The 17,581-nt window shown below is 39.0% G+C and overlaps 1 protein-coding gene across 1 annotated transcript; it reads left to right on the plus strand.

Annotated features, from left to right (window-relative positions):
- The first annotated feature begins 281 nt into the window (after positions 1-281).
- ZBTB41 (zinc finger and BTB domain containing 41) lies at positions 282-17,507 on the plus strand. The gene is made up of 11 exons (XM_084211642.1): positions 282-413; positions 1,095-2,298; positions 3,468-3,675; positions 4,389-4,458; positions 6,837-6,984; positions 7,676-7,805; positions 8,400-8,495; positions 9,015-9,121; positions 10,559-10,664; positions 11,678-11,766; positions 12,499-17,507. Exons 2-11 carry the CDS (start codon positions 1,176-1,178, stop codon positions 13,140-13,142), a joined length of 2,721 nt encoding a protein of 906 aa, XP_084067768.1. The 5' UTR covers positions 282-413; positions 1,095-1,175; the 3' UTR covers positions 13,143-17,507.
- The last annotated feature ends 74 nt before the right edge of the window (positions 17,508-17,581 follow it).

The raw sequence follows: 17,581 nt of genomic DNA on the forward strand, positions 1-17,581 counted from the left end.
GAGCAGAACCACGGGAAGCACGAAACCCGGGAATTTCACATGCCCCTACGCGCACTGTCTCAAAGCAGTCAGCCTCAGAGGGGCATCATGGCGCAGAGCCGCTGGCAGCTCGGCCATCCCGCGTCGCTGGCGCTCTTGGAGCGAGCTCTCCTGGCTCTTGCTCGCTACTTTTACCCTCGGGGCGGCGTTCCGGCGCGGGGCCCTGTCGGGGCGCGGCCCCCTCCCGGCCCAGTCCCAGTCCCGGTCCCGGTCCCGGTCCCGCCCGCGCAGCCGCCGCGCCCCGCCCCGCTCGGAAGCGCCGCCGTGACCCCGCTGACGCGGGCGGCGGGCCCGGAAGCGGCGGGCGCGGGGCCGGAGCGGGGGCAGCGGCGTTGGGCGGCCGAGCGGCCCCGGGAGTGCCCGGCGGCGCCCAGGTGCGACGGACGGGCCCGCGCCGGGACAGCGCGGGGGGACGGGACGGGACAGGGGGGCGGGCGCGGCCATTTTAAGCGCCGCGGGACCGCGGCGTCCTCGGTGCCCCTGCGCTCGGTGCCGCTGATCCCGCTCGGGCCGGCCCTGCCCCACCCGGCCCGGCCGTACCCTGCCCTGCCCTCGGCGGGGGACAAGGGCAGCGGCCCCGGGTCCCCGGGACAGGGGCAGCGCGGCCGCTCGGCGGAGACAGGCGCGGCAGGGCCGGGCCAGGCGCCCCGGGGGAGTCCCGCCCGGCCGGGGGGGCAGCTGGGGTGGCTTTGCCCTGTTGGGGTGAAACGGAAAGAGAAGGGGCTTCGGTGCAGTAATGATAGCAACACTGCACGCCCGGCCCGGAGTGGGGCGCGGGCTAAATGCGGCCGGGAGCCGAGCGAAGCCAGCCCGGCCGCCGCCTTAGAGCTAATAATAGGCAGCGTCTGCTCGCTGGCTCGCAGCAGGTTGTGCCGCGGTCTGCAGCGCAGAGATTTTAGTGATTTAATAAAAACCTCAGTTACGCCGATACATAAAACTAACAGTGAAATATAGAAAACGTTATTAAAAATTGAAATAATGTTGAAGTGCTAAGAATAATTTTTATCATAATTCTTTTGGCAGAGTATAAAATTACTGTTGTGTGTTTTCTTAAGGTCCGGAGCAGAACCAAGTCTTCACGGGAACTCTTTGGTAATCACCTATGAAGCTCCTGATTCTGAAGTTGCACTTTTGCAATGAAGAAAAGGAGACGGCTCGCTGCAAGTCTAAATGAAAAGGTTCATCTTGGCCATGAGAAAGATACTTCAGAACAGATTCTTGTAGTGGACTGTGCGCAAGAAATTGTCTCCAAGTCTGCAGAAATAGCTCCTGCAGATCAGCTCGAATCTTCCCAAGAACTTTCACCATCACCAGAGCAGAGAAAGCTCCTAAGCTCATTGCAATATAACAAAAATCTACTTAAATACTTAAATGATGATAGGCAGAAACATCCATCATTTTGTGATTTACTCATAATTGTAGAAGGAAAAGAATTTAGTGCTCACAAAGTTGTTGTGGCTGTTGGGAGTAGTTATTTTCATGCCTGTTTGAGCAAAAATCCAAGCACTGACGTTGTCACGTTAGATCATGTAACTCATTCTGTCTTTCAACATTTGCTTGAGTTTCTGTACACTTCTGAGTTTTTTGTGTATAAAAATGAAATTCCATTAGTGCTGGAAGCAGCAAAATTTTTAGATATCATAGATGCAGTGAAGTTACTAAACAACGAAAGTGTTTCCGGTGTACAGACTGATGTGGTAACTGATGCACCTACCCCAGTAGAAACACTCAGTGAACTGACAGGTAAACTATTAAACAGTCATCAGTGCACTTTTTGTGGTCGAAGTTTCTGCTACAAGAAGTCCTTAGAGAATCATTTGGCTAAAGCCCACCGCCCCCTTTCCCTGGAACAAAAGCATGGGTTAAAAATGGTTGAGAAGGCCAGCTTTTCCACCAGACGCTCCACGAGAAGCCGGAAATGTCCAGCTAAGTTCGGTATCAGTGACAATGAAAGTGGTGATGCCTCTGACAGCAACTTGGAAAAAGTCAGTTCTGACAAGGAGACATCTGAGAGAAGTGAATTTGAAGACAGTGAAAGTGAGTGCAATGTGGATGAAGATGGGCAGGAAGAGGAAATGTCAGGCGAAGATTCGGAATCTGAAGAACAAAGTGAAAAGGAACAGAATGATGCTGAAGAGGGCTCTGAGGCAGTTGACTCAATGGGGAATATTCCTGAAGGCTTAGCTCCAGTCATCATTCAAAGCAGTAGCAAAAAGCTACTGCAGTGTCCCAAGTGTGACAAAAAGTTTGATCGAATAGGTAAGAGCGAGTTAGGTTCATCTCATTCATGGTGGTGCTGTTTGTGTGGGAAATAAACCAAGTTTTTCCTCTGTCCTGGAGAGTGAATATAAAAATTTCTGGATCATCTCACTGATCCAGTGTGCTTCTATTTTCTTGAAGTGTATTAAGTTATGTCTGTGGTGCTAAATAGTTTAAATAAATTATCTAGCACATTATTTTAAAAATCTGCATATACTACATTTATTTCTCTTCCACTTCTCTGGATTCTGGTTGTTAGCACGGTGTGTAAAAGCACAGCTACTGTGCAGAAATAAAATGGTCTGTGAATATTTAGGGTTGGAATGGTACATTTTGGCTCTGCACACATTGGAAGCCCTTTTCTCTTTGCACTTTCATAACTTCGAATTCTAGTTCTGTGCTCAAAAAATCCATTATAAGCATGCATTCAAACAAGTGATACATAAAGTATTTCTTTATAAGCTTGTATTACAATGGGCAATTGACTTACATGTTAAATTTATGAGCTGCAGAAGCTCATAAATTTACAGTACTATACAGCAGCATGCGTGTATGTTCTGCAGACAAAAAAAAAAATTAGTGTAAAGCAGAGAGGTTGCTATTGACTCAAGGTAGATTTGTCCACAGGACAGAATTTTGTCCTCAGAAAAAACATTGGCAAACAGAAGAGGGAATACAAGCCGTGTGAAAGAAATAAGAGAGTAGCATTTTTGTTCCTGGTAGTATGTTGGGTCCCAAATACAGATAAGGTGCAAGAGTTTGTGTATTTCATTCAGTGTTCTGCTATTTGAAAGTACCTTAACAGTACCAGTTTGTTGTAGGCTCTTCCCTCTTCTGGAAAGGTACTCATGATCAGTGTACTGAAAGAACAGGACTGTAATTTGCAGTATTTAAGGTCAGACTATGCTGCAGGGCTGAACAAGAGTGACTTGTAACCCTTGCACAAAATTGTAGGAAGATGAAAGTGTTTGGAGCGACCTTGGATCAAACACACAGGTGAGCGCTGGGCAGTTTTCAGTGGTGTAAGCCAGTAGGAATCTTTGGATGGATGTGGAGGGTAGTTAGAGCTTGACTGCACGTGAGAGAGATTATAGATTCAACCCCAAACATGCCTGTTACAGGTGATACTTGTTACAGGTCATGCTAACAGATTTGACTTTGTTGTCCAGGTAAATATGAGAGCCACACCCGCGTCCACACGGGTGAGAAGCCTTTTGAATGTGATATTTGTCACCAGCGCTACTCCACCAAGTCCAACCTGACGGTGCACAGAAAGAAACACTCCAGTGACACTGACTTCCATAAGAAGGAGCACAAATGTCCCTACTGCAATAAGCTCCATGCAAGCAAGAAGACCTTAGCAAAGCATGTGAAGAGGCAAGTATGACATAATGTGTCTGGTGTTTCTGAAGAAACTTTTTTCTCATTTTAAAAGTGAAGATAAGCATGTATATAAACACAGCATGTTCTGCATTATTTTTATAACTCTTTCTTCAAATAGCTGCCTTTTTAGAGGGCATGGGGATTAGCAGTATCACCTAACCTGCAGTAAGAAATAGCAGTAGTGCTTCTATGGGGGTTCTGCCAAAAGTTTTATTACAAATTTTAGAGTCTTTCAGACAAGCTAGCACAGTCAGAACACATCAGTCTTAAAAATTACCTGACTGCTTTTAATTTGAAGACAGAGTAAAATACCTTCTTTAGTTTTAGATGTCAGTGCTTTACTGTTGATGATAATAGATTTCTAAACCATTTCTGTGCAGATTCTTTTAGATAAATAATTTATGGCGGGTCTAATTATAAGATACAATTATTTACATACTGCCTTTTTTCTTTTTCCTTTGTAAAAATCCTTTGTAAATATAAGTTGAAACTGTCTTCTGTCTTATCAAATGTTATATAAGGTTCTACATGGGTCCATAGTCAACACTGCTTTCCAGTTACTTGTGTCATTAGAATTGTTTCAGCATCAGTATTCTGTTCTGCCAGTGTGTTGAGCAACTTCCATGACATATAAAGCTTAGAAGTAGATATTTAGTATTTGGATCTTGGAAAGTTCTGACTACTTTCAGCTTCTATCTTTCTCCTAGGTTTCATCCAGAGAATGTACAAGAATTTCTTTCTATCAAGAAGACGAAGAGTGAAGGTTGGAAATGTGATGTAAGTAATACTTCAGTACTTTCTTTTTTCCATACTGAGTTTATCTTCTGTGAACTTTAATGAAAATCTGGTATGTATTTCTGTGAAATCTCAGAAAGCTTTCTAGGGGATGGCTTTCCTCTAAATGATTCATTTCCCCTCTCTGCTGATTTAAGGACTGAACTTTGTGTGTACTCTATGGGTACAACCTCTGGTCAGATAAATAATCCCAATTTGAATTCCAAAATAGTTAGAGGCAGGATTTTTTCAAATCCATCCGTTTACAGATTATTAGACTTGAGTGTTATGAGTGCCTTAAAACCAGTATTTGCACTCCTGTTAATTGCACATAACAAACAGGGACCATAAAGTGTAGTGTTACAGGAAGGATCTCTCAATTGTGAGGAAGATACATGTTAAATATGAAACACTTTCTCATGTAGCTGCATATGCATGTCAACAGAATTGTGAATTTGTGCTAAATTTATCTCTAGTTGTAAAATCACAGAATACCTCAGTTGATTTTCCTGTGAGAGGTATATGTGTGAAACTGCATCTGCTCTAAAAAGGAATTTGTAGAATTTCCATTCTCTTTGTGTCAGCTGCCAAATAATGTTTTAAGGTTTCAGGTGCGGGATTTTGTTGTTGCTATTTTTTTTAAGGGAATTGGTTTCCTTTTTGTTTTTTAGGGCAGCTGTTTTGTTTATGCAGGCTGCTGTATGTCTGTAATATTAGGGTCTGTAACATAATTATAAACCTTGCTTTATTTGGGAACTTTCATTTGTAAACATACAGTAGGAAGCTGGGAGATATCAGCTGTAGGAATTTGTATTGTTTATTGTGCAGCGGGTGGGATGATGGTTCAAGGTTATTACCTGTTTCATCAAAGGGTGTTATCTTCCAGGCAAAGCTGTAATGTGTGAAGGTGTTACAGATTCTGTTTGTTACTAGATAAGAAACATTTTAATGGTGAGACTCAATTGTGCAACATTGTTGACATTCATTCCTGGGAAAGTGTGTTACCCGATGAGTGATTTGATTAACGCCCTTTCCTGGTTTGAGGTTTTTTTTAAATTGAAAATTGTAAGTAGAAATTTTTAAAGAAGTGAGCTGTTGCTCCTGTAAAGTTCATGTGCATTGAAAATGGACTTGAATCAAAAACAGGTAGAATTCCAGCTTTTACAGCAGTTGGACATTGAACAAGACCATTGGGTGTTGTGACTTTGTTTGTTCATGTGGTGTGTTCTGAGGGCAAAGGTGCCACAGATGTAAGCTGCAGGATTCACTCAGGTTTATGCTGTAATCTGTCTGTGAACAACAGGATTTGCTAACCATATTTTAATCCTTGAGGAATATGAGCACATTTACACAAGCAATACATATTAATAGTATGGAAAAGCAAGAGGGCTCTTATACTTTATACAAATATGGATTTTCTTACACCAATATTTAACATTAATGAGTTTTTACACAAATAGAGGTGCTGGTTTTGATTTCCTTATTCATGTGTGCTCTATGAGGCTGATTGCAGGAGTTAATGTGTGGGAGTTGTAGTGCTCAGCTGAGCTGTCATAAACAACAGCAGGAGTCTCACAAGGAAATATGTGAGGACTGTGTGTTGAAGCATAGGACCCTGATGATAAATTGTAATACCTGGTTTAAATGCCTGAATGTGAGCTGTGGATTCCATTCTGTAATTGTACTGTGTGCAGTATTTATTTAAGTCACTACTAATAATTCTTGAACATTTTGGTTTTGGTGAATCTGAAAGCAGTACTAAAAAGCACACATAATGTTAGGCTTGTGATGGTCCTGTAGTTCTAAAATGTATTTTGAGTTACATTTCCTTGTTGGTATTGGCATTTTCACTTTAATACCTGCTGTCAGGGAATTTCCCAGCGGAAATAAAGGAACAGGTATGACTTTGGTTCTATAGTAGCTTATACTACAACAACTTTTACCACAGTCCAACTAAACTGTTTCAGTATCCAAAACCAAGCCAAAACTATTTGCTTTTTTCCACTGGGTTATTTTTGGCTGAGTTACTGTGTTGAAACACCCTAGGAAGGGAGTCTGGGAAGTGCTGGAGTCAGTAGAAAGAAGGACTGGGAAGGAACATATAACTGCATGCAGGAGTTGCCAGTAGTTGATTTAGGCTGCATCTGTATGGATCTGCATCCTACTCTATACATTACAGTCCACCATGGTTTATGTAGAGCACAGGTTGGTTTTGATGTTGACTGCAAGGCTTTGCATACTGACATAGAGGTCTTTGAAAAATACATGAAAATCTTCCATTGGTGCAGAGAGCAGATGAAATAAACTGTTACGAGTTTATGAATAGGAAAAGAATCTGGTTATAATGGATGTATCTTTGACAAAGTGTGGTATCATTTCAGATTTGTAAGAAATCTTTCACTCGAAGACCTCACTTAGAAGAGCATATGATCCTTCACTCTCAGGATAAACCCTTCAAATGTACCTACTGTGAAGAGCATTTTAAATCCCGGTTTGCAAGACTGAAACATCAGGAGAAATTCCATCTCGGTATAGAAACCTCCTTCTGACATGTAAACACTAGATTTAAAGTAAAACATTCCCCCACCATTTTATGTCCTGGTCGGTCTGGTTTCCACCTCACCTCCTTTTACAATTCTCTCTTCCACTTTTGGGGAGAGTTGTTTTTTGGGGGAGAGAAGGGTTTTTGTTGGTTGGGTTTTTACTTTTGTGTTCAGCTGTCTTTCTTGTACCCAAAGAAGTCAGAATTTTGGGAAGGAAGAAGAATTAAGGTTAGTTTGATTTGAAATTTTGCACAAAATTGAGTCTCAGCTAGGGAGTCAGATTCTTCCTAAAGTTTTCAAAAGACCTTTTCCTTTCCTCCTGAAGTATTCTGCAGTCTTTTTTTGTACTACTGATTATTTCTGCTGGGTAGAAACTAGATGGGTGATAAGAATTTTGTATTTCAAGTGGTCTAAGTGGGCTTAATTGCTTTTGACTATGAATTCCGAATTTTTGCTTTATTGTCATGAAATTTGCCAAAATGCCAGATCTTAGAAGTAACTTAGCAGAAAGCTCACAAAATCTAACTAAAGTATGCTGACTGTACTAAAGAGGAATAATATGTTAGATAAAACTTTTGCTTAGTAAATTGATGAGGGTTTTCAAAAGTAACCAGTCAGGGCTTGTTGTTTATTTTAGCTGACAGTCAGTCCTGCTCTGTGTGTCTGTCTCCCTGTAGGGCCTTTTCCTTGTGATATTTGTGGCCGCCAGTTTAATGACACAGGGAATCTGAAACGCCACATAGAATGTACTCACGGGGGAAAGAGGAAATGGACATGTTTCATCTGTGGGAAATCCGTCAGGGAACGGTAAGGACTTGGCTGACTACTTGAACTTCAGCTGAACACTGCAATATTTAGCATGCTTTGGTTGCTGTTGAATGTGCTTGGAGATTTTAACATAAATGAGACTATTTCAGAGTGTTAGTGTGTTAAAAGGTAGTGTGAGAGCCAGAGGCAGCATGGGATTTTCTGATCACCTCTAAAATTAAGGGTGACAGCTGTAGGTAGTTAATTATGAAGTGCAACTATATTAAGAAAGTCTTACCTCTCATTCACTTCACTTAAGTTTCTTCCTGTTAAGGAACTTAACTTTTTCTGTTATGCAAAAACTTCTTGCAATTTTTTTTGGAAGGATATTTTCTTTGATGTATGTTTTCCAAATTTATGTTGGGGCAGTGTTTTATTTCTTTCCTGATACTGTTTCTAGACCCAGTGGGTTCAGAAGTAGGTTGCCAGACTGTCTTTGAATGCATGTGTTGGTGTGTATATCTGAATTTATACAGCCATTCTGATGTATTGTGATCCATCACAGTAAGAGAAATTGAGAAAATGATAGTATGTTTTCACTTTTTCACTAAGGGACATTGCTTAAAATTAAATTTTACTGCCTTTGTTAAACAGAACAACTTTGAAAGAACATCTGAGAATTCACAGTGGAGAGAAGCCTCATCTTTGCAGTATTTGTGGGCAGAGTTTTCGTCATGGAAGCTCTTACAGGTAGAGATTTTTATTAAACAAGCTGCTAAACTGTTTTGCTTATTTGGTGATATATATGCATTCATGTTATTGACATAATTCTTTGTGTCTGATGTACTCCACCTCTGAGAGCATTAGTAAATGTTCTAAACATCTTTCAATTTAAAAAATATATTGCCAATCTGTGAGAATTCATTTTGTTTGTGATACATTAGTGGTTTGAACACAAAAAAAAACCCCTACAAATCTCTTCTCAAAGTTGAGTTTTTTCACATGTAAAATTTTTGTCTCTTTGTTGTTTGAAGAGAAAATAAGCAGAGGACTAAGATATCTCACAAAATTAATTTCACTTAAAAGAGCTCAGCTCAGTTCTGTCTTGCTTTCTAAGAACAATTCAGGTGCAGTTCAGCTGCAAGTTATTTCCCAATACTTATGTGAAGCATTAAAGACTGCATTTTCTGCTATTTTGCATTGAATTAGCAGTACAGATTATGTTAACAAAATTGCATTTTCTGGTCATGTTTATGACTCAATATGCAGACTTCATCTAAGAGTGCATCATGATGACAAGAGATATGAATGTGAAGAATGTGGGAAAACGTTTATTCGGCATGACCATCTGACAAAACACAAAAAAATACATTCAGGTAGGTATTTTCTTGGGAAATTGGCTTCAAAATTACTATTTTGAAATAAAACCAAATCAAAAGTTAATTATGGGGTTTTTTTCAGTGCATGCAATGTTTTAGGCCTGATGAAAGTTCCTGCCACTCTTTATAAGGTCTGCTAAAGCAGAGTTAGTCTTACATGTTTTAAAGGTTTAAAAGCCAAATGTTTCCTCCAGGATAGCATAGAAAGCTGAGGGACAGTCAAAAACATGTAACAATGAATTGCTTTAACAATCATAAATACAAAAAGCAAAAGTGAAAAAGGAGGATTTTTTAATGATTTCAGATTTCTTTTTTTTAATAGCAATTGTGTGAAACATTATTGCCACAACACAGAAGAAGCTGTCAGAATCTCTGTCAAAGTTTGTACACTGATCACTTCAATGTAAAGAACATCAGAGAGGTGTTCCTGAAGTCTCTCCTGTGGGAGAGAAGGAAGGGAGGCTGAGGGAATCAGCCCTATGAACAGATGGGGATGATCAGGAGGAAGAAAAAAAATCTATTGCTCTGAGAGCAGAAAGGTTATCAAATGCATAGGAAGAGCAAAGATTCACCAGTGACTTTTTCACAACAGGATCCAGAGGAAATATGACCTTCTTGGAGGCAAAATACTTTCTAGGCAGCATGGAAATATGAAAGTGATCAGAGTCTAAACTTCCTGAGTCTTTATGTGAAAGACAGCTTCTTTCCTGGTGTTTGAAATCATAATGTCTGCTATGAAATAAAGAAATCTTTGAAAAGTCCAAGTACAAAAACCCAAAAAACCAAAAAAAACCCAAACAAAAAAAAATCCTCTTTTCTGCTCTATTTGCTTTTCCCCCTCTAGAAAGTTACATTCTTTGACTGTCCACACCCCTATTTACATGAGAAGAAATATTCTGCCACTTTGTGGAAGATCTCAAGATGACTGAAAAGCATCATGATATTCTTAAACAGCAGCATAAAAGAAAAAGGTAATTATGTCCATCAGGATGTTTAATATGATAAATACTGAGGTGTAATTTTAAATTATGCAAATGAGTAGCTGAAAATAATTGGTATGTTTTAATAAGCTTCTCTTTAAAACAGCTGAATTATTGAAGGTACCCTGTTTCAGGTCATAATGAAGAGAGTACATGCCCAGTCATTCACTTGTACTCCCATGCAGTGAGTGTTTGAGGAAGTGTCTTTTGACTTGGAGCACAAAGTTCTTTGTAGGAATCATAGGGACTCGTCCTATATAGAAGTGATAACATCATTACTCTGATAGAACCACCATGCTTCCTAAATTTTCTTCTTTAATAAGAGAGAATCCTTTTCCAAGTAAGGTGTGGAGGAGGTTGATTGGCTGAACTTAGGGAACATGATTATAGGTCATAGACATTTAGAGAGTTCCAAAAAGATTTAACCAAAATGTATTGAATTTTGCTCTTGTAGGTGAAAAAGCACATCAGTGTGAGGAATGTGGAAAATGTTTTGGCCGTCGAGATCACCTCACTGTTCATTATAAAAGTGTTCATCTAGGAGAGAAAGTTTGGCAGAAGTAAGTGTGGGGTTTTTACAACTGCATAAATGCTTCTGTACTATAACTGATTTTCTTAGGACTTGAATGTGTGAGAGAATTCTGCTAATCTGTGTGTTTGTCATGCCTGTATCTCAGGCTTCATAGAGATGTTATTACAGTTTGAAGGGGATGTCAGAAAATTGCTTCCACAATTTAAGCTAGGTATTTAATTTGTAGCACAATTAAGTAAATAAAAGCATTAAAAAGGTTTAGATTTTAGTTTGTCAATTGTCTGTCTCGGTGTTGTTCTTAATTGATGGTTTGCTGCAATATTCTCATTGCAGACTAGTTAAAACTGATTTATTAGTCATCATGTAAGCACGGGGAAAATTATCTCACATTTAAGGTATTTTAGAAGCTGGCAGCAGATTAGTGGCTCTAAAAGGAGGTAAAAACTTTGAAACCCAAGTTGTGTCTCTACCTTGAAAATGCAATAGGGTTTTAAAACCCTAGAGCTCTAAAAATAAATCTCTCAGAGATTTGAAATAAACAACTGGTTGTTTGTCAAATGATGTGTTTTAGCTGTTAGTACTCATTAGTGTTGTGTAGAAATCATTAAAGATGTGTGTGACTTAAAGGTATAGTACATTGCTTATTCTGGTTTTTTTCCCTTCATAGGCAGTAGCCTACCTAGAAATTCTGCCATTTCTAGAACCTTATTTATGGCCTGATTCTGTCAAAGTAAAACCTTCTTGTGAGCATTGGGCAAAAAAATGCTACTAAGGAGATTTTTGGGGTTAAAAAAGAAGTTTTAGTGGGTTTTGTTCTTTGAATATTTAAGTGCCATCCCGACAGAGAATAAAGTTGAATCTCAAAAAGAATCTAATTGACCTTATTGGCATGCCAGGAAATAGGAACATAAGTGAGGAACTTGGGAAAGTTTGGTATTTAGCTATTTTGCAGTTAAAGATTTCAGAAGGGACTGTGGACATAACTTTACTGTTAGTTGGTTACAAAAAAAAATAACGTGAAATGTCTTTTTTTCTTTAAAGATATAAAGCAACGTTTCACCAGTGTGAAGTCTGTAAGAAAGTTTTTAAAGGGAAATCCAGTTTGGAAATGCATTTTAGGACACATTCAGGTAAAAAGAAAATAAACCCCAACTAAACCACAAAACAAGTAGGAATGTATTTTTATGCATCAGTATTGATTCAATGATTTTATTCGTTATGGTTGTTGAGCATTCAGGATGAAAGTAGGAGAAAGCAGCAAGATTTTATTCATTTTCATATACTGGCCATTCCTGAATGCTGTTTTATGATTGTTTAGCTGGAATACTGACAATCTCAGCTCAGGTTTGTGGGGCACTTCTTGTACCTCCTCCTTTAGTTCACTGGTATGTGTGTTCTTGCCAAATTTACCCACACCTTCTAAATGTTTCTGTGCTCCAGAGATTACTAATCTTAACAAGGAGTGCTAATCTTAACAAGGAGTAAACTCCATTTGGAAAGGGCTATGTCCTTTCTCTTTGACTTTGTTTTTCCTGCCTTGTGAGTAGGAAAATCATTGTCTTTTGAAATATAGAGCTCATTTAATCCCAGTATCATAACAGTTAAAAGACTGTTCTTTTAAATTTAGTTTGTATTCTAACATAAGGCCAGACTACTGAGAGAATTGTATGTAAGAAGAGTATGCCAATATAACTTCTAAACAAATTCCTGATTACTCTCTTGATTCTGAAATCAATGCTGAACTTATAGTTTGTCTTCATAAAATTGTTCCATTGTAGGTCTCGATGCAATAATCCATGGAAGGTATTTCCATATTTATGTGTGATTTGATGTTACTAATGGTTACTTCTCTGTCTTTACAGGTGAGAAGCCCTACAAATGTCAGATCTGTAATCAGTCTTTCAGAATTAAGAAGACATTAACAAAACACATGGTTATTCATTCAGATGCTCGACCCTTTAACTGCCAGCACTGCAATGCAACATTTAAACGAAAAGACAAGCTGAAGTATCATATTGATCACGTTCATGGGTCTAAGGCTGCAGAAGAGGCACTGGCATCTTCTCCAGAGGAAAAGCTAGTCACCTTACCAGTGCAGTACACCTCTGATGACAAAGTTTACCAAACTGAGGCTAAGCAGTATGTGGAACAGTCCAAAGCATATCAATCAGAAGCCAAAACTTTGCTGCAGAATGTATCCCCAGAAGTGTGTGTGCCTGTGACTCTGGTCCCTGTTCCCATGGCAGACCCCCAAGCAGAGCTGGTGCAGCACAGTGCTCAGTCCCACGGCATCCTGCCCCCACAGCCCGAGCAGCCGGATTATCAGCGAGCCTCGGAGCTCTCCTTCCTGGAGAAATACACCCTGACTCCACAGCCTGCAAACATTGTTCATCCTGTAAGGCCTGAGCAGATGCTGGATCCTAGAGACCAGTCATACCTTGGAACTTTACTGGGGCTAGATACAACTCCCACTGTACAGAATATTTCAAGCAACGAACATTCGTGATCAGACCGTAACATTCCACCAAATTTCCTAAGCCATCGGCCACCAGAAGGCTGATATGGCACCTGAGATTTATATTTTATATTTTATTTGGACTCATTAAATCTCCTGCATTGTTTTGGGAAAAGAATTTGTTTACATAATATTTGAACATTTAGGCACAATTTGATGCATACGGAAGAGTGTTTCTTGTGATTTTAAGAGTTTTTAAAAATCTTATAGATGGTCTTTTAAAAATAATGCTCTGAAATATCTTTTAAGGATAGTGGCTGAAAATGTAATTACATATCTGGCTATTAATTTATAAAAATTGTTTGCCTTTCTGCATCTCACTTTGAGTTAATGTTTTAAGTGGAATAGAAAGCATTCTAAAAGAATAAGGAGTATTTAAAATTCATAAAAGTTTCTAAGGGCAGGCAGGGCTATGAAACACAAACTTTGAATTATGTTTCACACAGAAATTAATATATAATTTTCTTGAACCTGAGGCATTTTTGGAGGGTTTTAAAGGTGGCTGGACTGTGGAGCCTAGCCAGTAAACACAGGCACTAGGTTCTTCTGAAAAGTGACTTATGATACTTTATGAAGACACTAAACAAGGTGTTCAGTGATCCCCCTGAGTACAATTAGGCTGCCTAAATTTGGCCTCTTAGTTCTTCTTTGATCTCTAATATTGAATAATGTGGGAAGAGCTAGACAATGGTATTGTCAATTTCCTACACTTAGTTCTATATAATTTTAAGATGCATTTTTTCTTGCTTTTTCAATCTTCTTTGTCTTCTAAAGTGTACCCCGCACTCTAACTTTGGAAGAAATGGCAGTATTTGCAAGGTCATTTTAAAACATGAACAGTCACAAAGGGTTGGCATGGTTGACCCTTACTAAAGCATAAACGTTATTGGGGTCCCACATTAATGTGCCCATTTTAGGTTATCTGGGATAGAGGAGAAATTTAAAGACTGTTTCAGAACAGTATTTAATTTCTATTTAAACAAAAAGAAAATTAGTAATGCTAAATCTCTTGTGAGTTGCTAATTAAATTGTTTTGTTTCTCACTTTCTTGTACTGTGTTTATAAACCAAAGTTAAACTTTTGAGAGTTTTTTATGTCTAATTATTTTTAGCTCTTTCTTTACTAGACATAAGGGGTTTTTTTCAAAAAAACCCATTTGGAACTACAAGTCTGGTGTCACCATGAAATCTAGTATAGTTTAACCTCATCAAGCTTTCTCTTTTAAGTGTACTTTAAAAATAATTATTCTGTGTTTGTTTGGTGAATATGATGCCAAAGAAAGTATCTGAAGTAACTTTGTGAATAATCGTCATAATTTCTCATAAGAATTGCATTATAAGATTCCCATCTTACTAAGATGAGAATTAAGATTGAAATTTTCCTCCAGTTTTCTCTATTCTTAAATTATTATCTCAAAGAATCTTTAAAATGGGAGACTGGATTTATGTGTATTGTTGTAACTGTTAAATTTATTCAATGAGCTGAGCACAAGGGAGTTGTGGTGATAAGGTGGTTCTCTTATCACAGTTGTACAAACTCTCAGGTGGCACAGATCATTTGCAATTTTATTCAGATACTTTGGTGTTAGATTCTATTAATCATCTGCTTCAGTGTTGAGCAGTTTGCAGGAGAGGGGCCAGAACTGCCTGAATGTTCATATTTTGAAGCTTGTACCCTAATGGATTCTTAACCTAAACACACCAAAGATTTCTGTTAGCTGTTAAGTAGTGGCAGAGTTATAGAACTGTAAATGTTACCAGTATTTAAATAGGACTTAGCCAAAGAAGCACAATAGAAGTCCTAAACTTTAAAAGTTCAGTTTCTAAAACAGGACTACATATGTTTAACTGTTCTATGTTTGTATCTCTAAAGTAAAATTTAGAGCTGTGCTCTGGGAATGTTCAGACTGACATGCTGTAAATAGATCTGGGAAGAAGCTGAAGACTAGCAAATACACAGCAATAACAAGGCCATTGAATGCCACCTTCTGAAAGGACACTATCAAGTACTACCCTTTCTGCTTTCTAACTCCACCTTTCATCTCCTTTCAAAATAAAACTCTTTCTGTCGCCTTCACACTCCATGGCTTGAAAATGGCTGGTTTATGTGTACTTTTCAAGTCTACATGTGTGTATCATATATACTATTCATGTGCACATGAAACATGATTTCTACTGCATTTGTAATTGTACTGTTGAAAGTAACCCAACATCAGTGGTGTCAGTGCAGTGCTCAGACTAAAAGCCTAATTCTTTGTTATTTCTTGTCTTTTCTGTCCTACAGTAGAAATAAGTATTGTGGGCTTTTGACAAAACAGTGGCTTCAATGTGGTTGGTAAATAATTGTTTCTTTTAAAGTCCAGTCTGTTTGGAAGGCACTCTAGGAAAACACTGAAATGGAATTTGGAGCATATTTACTTGATAATGTCCTTTTAAAAATTCTTTCATGATTGTGCCTTTTATATCTATTCTAAAGAATGGCTTTTTTCTCTAGTTGAGTTGTTATTTGGAAAACATTAAGGTCAAAACTTTCAAAGGGCTCCATGTTTGTGCATGCCCAACACAAAATGGACTATAAAAGGACTAGTTTTTGAGAAAAACGAGCGTGCTCTTTGCTGTTTGGGTGACCAGAATTACTAGTCATTCCTGGAAAAAACTACCTGCTAGTTCTTTGGTGTCCTTTTGTTTGCAGATAACCCTACTAGTTAATGTTTGTACCTGCTGGTCAGGCTGGATCATTGCCAGTTGACAGTGAAAGACAATAGGAAAGCTTATGTGCTAGATACATAGTTTTTATTTTTATTTAATATCATGAGCTATAATTCGTATGGCTTTACATCTACTTAAAATTCATATATGAGCAAAGTAAATGTTCATGGGCTGGGACTTCGTTTGGTAGGTGAAAGTATCTGGTTTCTGCTTGATAGAAGGTAGTCCTTGGTAGGAAGACTGGGGTTGAAGGGCAGAGGTCTGCACCTCACAGCTCATGGGCTGGGGCTCCTCTGTGTCTGCTCCCCCCATTCAGTGTCCGCTCATCAGAGAGTGTGGGCGCTGTCCATGTGGAGGGGGCATTTACAATAAATGTTTTATCAGGCAGTCCCGAGATCAGTTGAGTGTTTATTGCCAAAGAAGGAAGAAGCAGGTGTCTCTTAAAAAGATCTGTAAAGAGTGTTTAGTGGCACATTGCAAAAAGTTGATCTTTTCCACATGCTGACCTTTGGGAAGAAAAGTGGAGTCTGTGCTGGTACTCCAGACTGCTGTGTGATTCTGAGAACTTAGTGCACTTGTTCTGTTCAAACATTAAATTCTGTATTTTTTGCTATACAAATTTCTGGTTGTAGACTGGCTTACTGCCTTTAATTCTTTCAGTGGGTCTTATGTTCAGTTTATTTATTTGTATTGGAATTTACTCTTTGAACACTGAGACTTTTCTTAGAGAGGTGTATCCCTCCTGGGTTCTTTTCATGCTGAACATCAGTCATTGTAATGGTGAAGATATTTTTCTGTAAGGCGGTGGTTTCCTTAAAAATACAGTGCTACTATAGTCTGGATTATAATTCCAGTAATTGTTCCTAAAGGTGGGTCATGCCAGACCACAATGACAGAAGATGTATTTGGTGTCATCATAGAGTTGAGCTTATTTCCCTCTAACAAATGTGGAAGAGCCTCCAGAACTGAAGAACGCTTCCAAGGAGTCGCCTCGCAATGTGCTTGATTGGACAGGAAATGTACTATGGACTGCTAAGGAATAAATGACCCTCAAACTTTAAACTTTAAATAACTTCTCTGTAGGAGTTCATGAATGTAGCATTATGAATGAAGTCTGTTGTAGATTAATAGGGTTTTATTTCCCTGATAACAATAAAAAATATGTGAAATTTCTCTGTGTGGAGCACACAAGCATACCTGATGCAGTCTGTGTGTTCCCCATGTGCCTGAGGCTAAAGGGAAGCAGAGTGCATTTATCTGTAGGTCCTTGTGACTTGTCCTGGGGGATCTTGCTCCACAGCAAGTCTCACAGGAATTTGGTTATTTCTTCGTGTGCCTCCAAGAATGTCACTGGCAGAATGTAATGCAGGGCGGTCACCTTGCTTAAGGCCAAAAGGGTCTTTTTCATGGTTCATTGGAAATGTTTTCATTTAAAAGGTTTTAAAGATAAAAATGACATAATTTTTTGAATCCCCCATAACCGTTTTGGTAATCTTAAATGTTGGTCCTTTTATATGAAAGAATAGGGTGAAAAGAACTCAATATTTTGTCACTCATATATTGAGATGTGTTTTAAATGGTGGTCTGTACAGGTTGGTATTTTAGATGGAAGTCTTTAAAGCTGTCTTTTTAGAGGAAATCCTTTGCTGTAAGGAAAAGTTAGGAAGTGTACTGTAAATGTGGAAGTACTCAGTCCTATGTGTAATTTTGTTTGCTATGGAA

The sequence above is a fragment of the Fringilla coelebs genome (genome assembly GCF_963513975.1).
Source record: "Fringilla coelebs genome assembly, chromosome: 9".
In the NCBI taxonomy this organism is placed as follows: Eukaryota; Metazoa; Chordata; class Aves; order Passeriformes; family Fringillidae; genus Fringilla; species Fringilla coelebs.

Bases quoted from the DNA above. Each gene is read 5' to 3' on its own strand.
- ZBTB41 (XM_084211642.1), top strand. From the start codon at position 1,176: ATGAAGAAAAGGAGACGGCTCGCTGCAAGTCTAAATGAAAAGGTTCAT. The intron at 7,806-8,399 runs GTAAGGACTTGG...TTTGTTAAACAG, and splicing joins GGGAAATCCGTCAGGGAACG to AACAACTTTGAAAGAACATC. The intron at 9,122-10,558 runs GTAGGTATTTTC...TTGCTCTTGTAG, and splicing joins ACACAAAAAAATACATTCAG to GTGAAAAAGCACATCAGTGT.